Raw genomic sequence first — 7,083 nt, forward strand, 5'->3', positions numbered from 1 at the left:
AATCACTGATCACCCTGCAGGCTGTTGAGGATCCAAGGAGTAGATTCACAAATCACCACTTCAGTAGGTGAAGTCTCTGATTTAGACACCTCTGGTATTCACAAAAGCCCCACTCAGATGCTACTGAATGCTGTAGGTGCCCATCCTCACTTGGCACCTAAGTTTTTGCAGCAAAAGTTCCCTATGTGACTAAATGTTAGCCTCTGGGCATAAGCACTGCTGCCTCACTCTAGCTGTCTGGAATGCCTAAGCCACAGTGTGAGTCACAAAACGGGGGACGATAGGTGTTCCTTTGCCTAACTCACCAGCAGGGCCTGATCCAGTAGGGAAGCTCAGAGTATGCCTATATCCACACAAAATACCAATGCGGGAGAGGGGGATGACCTCCCTTGCAACTTTTAGCCCAATGGCTAGGGTACTCACCTGGGATGTGGGAGATCCCCAGTTCAAGTGCCTGCTCTGCTTGAGAGGGAGAAGGGATTTGAACAGGGCTAAGGGTTATTCTGATGTGGGGCTCCCTCAGTCTCGTCTGTTGAAGGTGTTCCACCATTAGCTCTGCAGTTTGGACACTCACCTGTGAAATGGCAGAGATCTGTTCATATCCCCTATCATCCACTCTCCCATAAGCCAGGTGAGTACCCTAGCACTGGGGCTAAAAGTGATAAGGGAGGCCCTCCCCCCACTCCATTGGATTGTTGCAAGAAATGCCTTAGGTGCCTAACTCTAGGAGAGGATTTCACAGCTGAGAATCCTAAGCAGAGGCAGGCACCACCCTCCATCTTGGATTTAGATGTCAAACTCCCTCACAGGGGCGCAGGGGTAGGACTTAGGATACACTCCTCTTCTGGGCATCTACCATTGGCTATCTTAGGTGGGGAGCAACCTTGCATACTGGCTTTTGTGAATCCCATTCTTCGGGCCTCTCTCCCCTCAACTTCCCCTAGCTCAGGCTTTGTGAATGCCAGTGGTGTGGTAGGTGCCTAGAGTTAGGTGTTGCAACGCTGACCATGGGAATGCCCAAGTCTCTTTGTGAATCTATCTCCAGGAAACTGAAGGCCCAAGCTCCACAGCAGTCAGCTAGGCAGCCTGTTGAGGAACCACATCTACCTCAAATGCCAAGAGTTTTCTTTAAAAAGCCACATAAGTTAAAAAAAATTGCTAACAGAAGTGATCATACAAGGTAACATTTCATCACTTAATCTGAACGACCTCAGGCGGCCACTAAACTTCAGTCCCAAAGGTATATCCAAAAATATTTCTTAACCAGGGGACTAAGCTTTAAGGAGTCATCATGGCTCATCCCCACAAGCTACTCTATTCTGGTAAGCTGGGCGATTTCCAAACTGTGCTACAGAGCTTAATTGCAGCATCAACCTTCTGATTCCTTTGCAGATAAGAACTGAAAAATATTTTAGGACATCTTGTGGCTGGCTTTGGGAGAGAGGGACAAGCCACAGGAAAAATTCCATCTATCTTGTGCCCCTGCACAGGGGCTAGCCATAATCCCAGTCCTTGTGCTCAGTGACTCCCAAGGAGCAGAAAATATAATACTGTAATGCTAAATTCTTCAAAGGGGGTAGAGACATGGACTTATCCCCATTCTCCAATGGCTCACAAAGCTGGGCCGGTATAGAGAGAGTACATGTGGTACCATTTTTTTGGAGGAAGTTGTGGCCCAGATATGGTGATTGATTAACCATCACTCCCGTGGTATTCTGGCAGGGCAGCCCCTATCCCACCAACCCAACAACTAAAACATATGTCCAAGCTCTGGCTATTCTCATTGATTTATTTTCCTCCTATAGACTCATAGACTCATAGACTCTAGGACTGGAAGGGACCTCGAGAGGTCATCGAGTCCAGTCCCCTGCCCTCATGGCAGGACCAAATACTGTCTAGACCATCCCTAATAGACATTTATCTAACCTACTCTTAAATATCTCCAGCGATGGAGATTCCACAACTTCCCTAGGCAATCTATTCTAGTGTTTAACTACCCTGACAGTTAGGAACTTTTTCCTAATGTCCAACCTAAATCTCCCTTGCTGCAGTTTAAGCCCATTGCTTCTTGTTCTATCATTGGAGGCTAAGGTGAACAAGTTTTCTCCCTCCTCCTGATGACACCCTTTTAGATACCTGAAAACTGATATCAGGTCCCCTCTCAGTCTTCTCTTTTCCAAACTAAACTATCTAGTCTCCTCAAATCTCACGGTACCATTCAAAACACAAATGATAAAATCAGCATCTTGACCATGTCAATTCTTTATCCTCGCTTCCAAGGCCCTACATAACCCACCTTGGCCTACAAAACCATCTTAATTCTTATGAGCCCCTTGCCCTTCTTCTCTCTATCTTTGATGCCAGGCTTGCAATCCCTTTGGTTTCCTTCTTCCCCTCTCATCTTTGTGACTTCTTCTAGGCGTGGAATGACTCTAGATTTATGCCCCTGGACACTAACCCACATTAAGCAAAGGCTTTCATTACCCAAATATGACTTAGGATTTTGCTGTTACGGAAAAGTCAACATTTCCTTAGAGTCTGTCAGAATGTCTGGATTTTTGCATCTGTCTTTCTGACATTGAACTCCTCCGAGTTAGGTACTGCCCTTAATTTCTGTCTTGTACAACACTGAGCACTTTCTTGCTGCCCAACCGTAAATGACATCAACACAATGGGCTGAAACAGGCACAATATAGGCCGTGTAATCTTTATGCTCCCCCATATGTACACACGTATCTGTGATAGTCTTTTTTATTAAACTCATTCTGACTTAATTTTTCTTTAAAAAAAATATACTAGAACTCAGAGTTATTCACCTTAAAAGAGCCTTTTAAACACAAAAACAAATCAGAGATGCTGCCCTGCCTATGGGAGAGGACTCTCAGGACAGGAGTTGATAGTTATGCTTGGTAGAAGCTCAGGAAGATCTTGCTGGCACTGAATAGAGGTACAGGCACAGCAGCTTTTGTTGATCTCTTTGGTAGAGAGCCACTTGTATTAAGATCTTGTCAATGCAATCCACCAGCATAGACACCAGCATAGGTGCGGGGTCCCAACACATAAACATTGGATACCAGATCTCCATGTGGTCACAAGCAGCACAGGTGTTTCTTCCTGTTAGTTTGATTTTATGTGCACACCTCTTTCTTTGATGGGCTATTATAGAAAGGTGTGTGAGACATCATACTTTAAGGAGGGAAGTTATAGCAGTATATGCTAAAGGGGAAGGTAACTGAATGTCCTTAGCTGCTGAGTTCTTGAGACCACGTCTGAAACATGGAAACATCTGCCAGGAATAACATGGATAAACAGAGACCACTTAAAAGGGGTGTGGGTAAGCATAGTTTTATCAGAATCATATACCTTGTGTACAGAAGCCCCACTACACCTGAATGTGAGAATAAGATGCTGTCTGACAGGACAGCCCTAACCACTGTCCTGTTGTTAAAGTGAGCACATGGTTTATTCTGGAGTGATATGGGGAATTGTCAAGTATCTATTTACAACACTTCTCTTACAGTGGGAGTACTATGGCTAGAATAGCCATTAAGACAATGGAAAGCTTGTACTAATTATAGGAAACCATTTGTAACTTAACATTGCATTGTAAAATAACATCGCTTTTTTTTCTTGGATCACTTTTGCCAGTATTTAAAATAGCTTTAACTTTGCTTCATTCGTACAATTGTTCTTAGAAATTTAACATTATGGATCAAAAAGCCTACGTAGCTCAGCAGATTAGTCCTAACCAACTGGTGACAATTCTTATTGGATTGGAAGTCTTAAGTGAAATAAATTTGAGCATTTGCTTTGGGCTGCAATGGATGGGAATAGGCAGCATTTTACGTAAATCAGCATAGCTGCTAATCCTGCCTTCTTCTGAAAGTGGTGTCTTAGAGGGTGGATCCACGCACAAAAATGAGTATATGAATTACAGAATGGCAAGCAACGGTGCAGCTGTGCTGTGCTAAGCCACTATGGGTGATGCAGTTTAGACACTCATACCTATTTTTCCCTCTGTAGTTACATACATTTTCAACAAATGAGCTTATTTGTGATTCCTATGAATCTCCACTTCTGCTACTTCTCCGTAGCGGTATCAGCGAAGGGGCAACAAAACTACCTCATCCTTTCAAAGGCAACATATTCATTTGAGGTCAAAATGTTGGATAAAAATCAACCTACACATGGTAAAGTAAAATGGGCAGGGAATTACAAGGCATAGTGAGTTCAGGCAGCAGCCTTTTGCCTCCATGGACACAGGCTCAAATCGAACGGCTCACAAGTGAAATGCATTTGGATACGAGCCTGCACTGAGCAAAATAAATACTCAAACTAGTGGAGCACAACCCCCAGTTTCTGATCAATACAAGAGATGATGCAGAGAACAGGGTGGAGATGCTTGCATAGCATGTGCTTTCACTGCACAGGCCTATCATAACCTAGTCCCAGATTTGGACCTTAGCGTCCAAAATATGGGGGTTAGCATGAAAACCTCCAAGCTTAGTTACCAGCTTGGACCTGCTAAAGCTGCCACCACCCAAAAAATTAGAGTGTTTTGGGGCACTCTGGTCCCCCCAAACCTTCCCTGGGGACCCCAAGACCCAAATCCCTTGAGTCTCACAACAAAGGGAAATAAACCTTTTCCCTTCCCCCCTCCAGGTGTTCCTGGAGAGATACACAGAAGCAAACTCCGTGAATCTAAACAGAGGGATTCCACCCTCCCCGTTTCCAGCCTTGGAAAACAGAAGTACCGAGAGCTAATCTCTCTTCTCTCCTTACCCAAAGGGAATGCAAAGTCAGGCTAGTAAATCTAACACAAACAGATTTCCCCCTGACTTCTTCCTCCCACCAATTCCCTGGTGAGCACAGACTCAATTCCCTGCAGTTCCCCACTAAAGAAAAACTCCAACAGGTCTTAAAAAGGAAAGCTTTATGTAAAAAGAAAGAAAAATACATAAAAATGGTCTCTCTGTATCAAGGTGACAAATACAGGGTCATTTGCTTAAAAGAAATATGAATAAACAGCCTTATTCAAAAAGAATACAATTCAAAACATTCCAGCAACTATACCCAGGTAAATACAAAAGAAAACAATAGAAACCTTACTGCCTTACTATATTGGTACTTACAACTTGGAAACAGAAGATTAGAAAGCAGGAAACAGAAATCCTCTCATAGCCGAGAGAGAGACAGACAGAAGACCCAAAAACAAAGGAGTCACACACAACCTTCCCTCCACCCAGACCTAAAAAAGTCTGGTTTCCTGATTGGTCCTCTGGTCAGGTGTTTCAGATTACTTCTTTCCAGGTGAAAGAGATGTTAACCCTTAGCTATCTGTTTATGACAAGGCCAAATTCTGTTCTATGCCAGTGAATTCAGGAGAGTAACTCAGGGCAGTCTTTGGGCCTATGAAACAAGGGCAGCCCTAGCATATATTTACCTTATATATTTACCTGAAGCCACTGTGACATATTCTGCCTTCGGACACACAAATGCAATTTCCACTGGACCAAATTCAGCACTGGGCCAGTTTTGCCATTGACTTCAATGGGAGCGGGTTAAGGGCCCTGGTATAAGCAGATGCAGGCTCACTAATTCAGTTGGCAGTAGCCAATATGTATATGAGAGCTAAATTTAGGCTAGTGATACTAGGCACTCACTTGTTTCAGCATTAAAATATTCCCTTTCCTAAAATGAAACCACAGAAGCAGAGTAAATATGAGCACTAATAACTACTGCACGCTGTGCCATTTCTGGTGCCTTTTGCTCGAACATCTAACCCAATGCTGCAGAGAGAGGCTACATTATAAAACCATTCCCTCTCTGCATTTCTTCCTAATGGATGACTTGTACTTGTCTAGAGAAAAGTATATTATTAGTAAGAAAAATAAAGCACAAATATTAGAAGTTACCCTTCCTTTGAAAAATCTGCTTCCCCCCATCCCCACCCCCACATTTGAAGTACTCAATATTGAATCTATGCAGCAGATTACAACCATTTAAAACTGAGCCTTTAAGTTCCAAAGAGAAGAACACCTACTACACGAATGCAGTAATTCTTCCGGCTTAATCAGACACTCTTTAAGTCATCGCTCATTCAAACAAAGCAATATGGCATATATTCTCTCTAGATATGTACCTATATAGATATGTACACACCCCCATTACACATACACACATAATGAGAAAAAGCCCTATCTGAACAATATTACATAGGATGGACCTAGCTGAATAAGTCAGTGAGATCAGAGGAGAGGAATTATGTAATCTTTTCAATTGAGCACACAGCTATAATTATTTTATCAAGCTGCATTAATATTTCACTGCAGTTTTCAGATTATGTGTATCCATCTATGGATTAAACCATCGCAGCTTTTAACTGCATGTTTCTCTCTGCCTCTTTTTTTGCTAAAGATATCTGAAATAACCTTACTGTACTGCTGTGGGAGGGGGAAGGGTAGAGAGAAGAAATGAATGTGCTGAGTAGTCGAAACGGAGTAAAGACAAATGCATAGAGGTCATTTCATAAAGGGCCTAATTTGTAAAGGTCCTGAGCTGTCATTTCTCTCTTGCTGGACCGGAGCAGCATCCCCTCTGCTGATGTAACATTCATGCAGCCTAATTCTGATTATATTAAAAAGGAAAGGATGAAAAATAATACAGAACGGGGGGAGGGAATAGTAGTAAATACCAAGAAAGGGATTGAAAAGGCAACATCAAGGAGGAATGGCGAGAGCTAGAGAAACACTTACCCATAAACAGCCAGATGGAGCCACCAGACACTAGGAGGAAGGTGAGCATGCCTGCTGGATCCGGCTGCAGCATGGGAAGCCTGAAGAGACTGAGTGGAGGGTGTATGTGAAAGGGGGGGGTGTGGGGGACTGCAGCACATTCACTGCAGTAGCAGCAGCTGGGACTCGACCACTCCGCTTGCTCCAAGGCGCAGCATGCTTGTCAATTACTCCCACAGAATAGGATGATATTTTTAGCAATCCCCCTTCCTCGGGGACCTCTAGCTTCTTCTTAAAGGGGGCAATGCATCCCACTTGGGTAGGGCTCACTGATCTGCACAGGAGCAAT

At 43.5% G+C, this 7,083-nt stretch overlaps 1 protein-coding gene across 4 annotated transcripts in view; it reads right to left on the minus strand.

The window, feature by feature from the left end:
* ACSL6 (acyl-CoA synthetase long chain family member 6) overlaps positions 1–6,861 on the minus strand; it is a 113,678-nt gene extending 106,817 nt beyond the window's left edge. For 2 of the 4 annotated variants that reach the window (XM_030572197.1, XM_030572199.1), the window contains exon 1: positions 6,756–6,860. In XM_030572197.1, coding sequence (XP_030428057.1) covers positions 6,756–6,828 — 73 coding nt within the window. In that variant the 5' untranslated portion in view covers positions 6,829–6,860. Of the gene's footprint in view, positions 1–6,755 lie in introns of all 4 variants that reach the window. The other 2 variants (XM_030572202.1, XM_030572205.1) reach the window with 2 other exon arrangements.
* Positions 6,862–7,083: the final 222 nt, after the last annotated feature.

Source organism: Gopherus evgoodei, chromosome 8, assembly GCF_007399415.2.
Source record: "Gopherus evgoodei ecotype Sinaloan lineage chromosome 8, rGopEvg1_v1.p, whole genome shotgun sequence".
Taxonomy (NCBI): domain Eukaryota; kingdom Metazoa; phylum Chordata; order Testudines; family Testudinidae; genus Gopherus; species Gopherus evgoodei.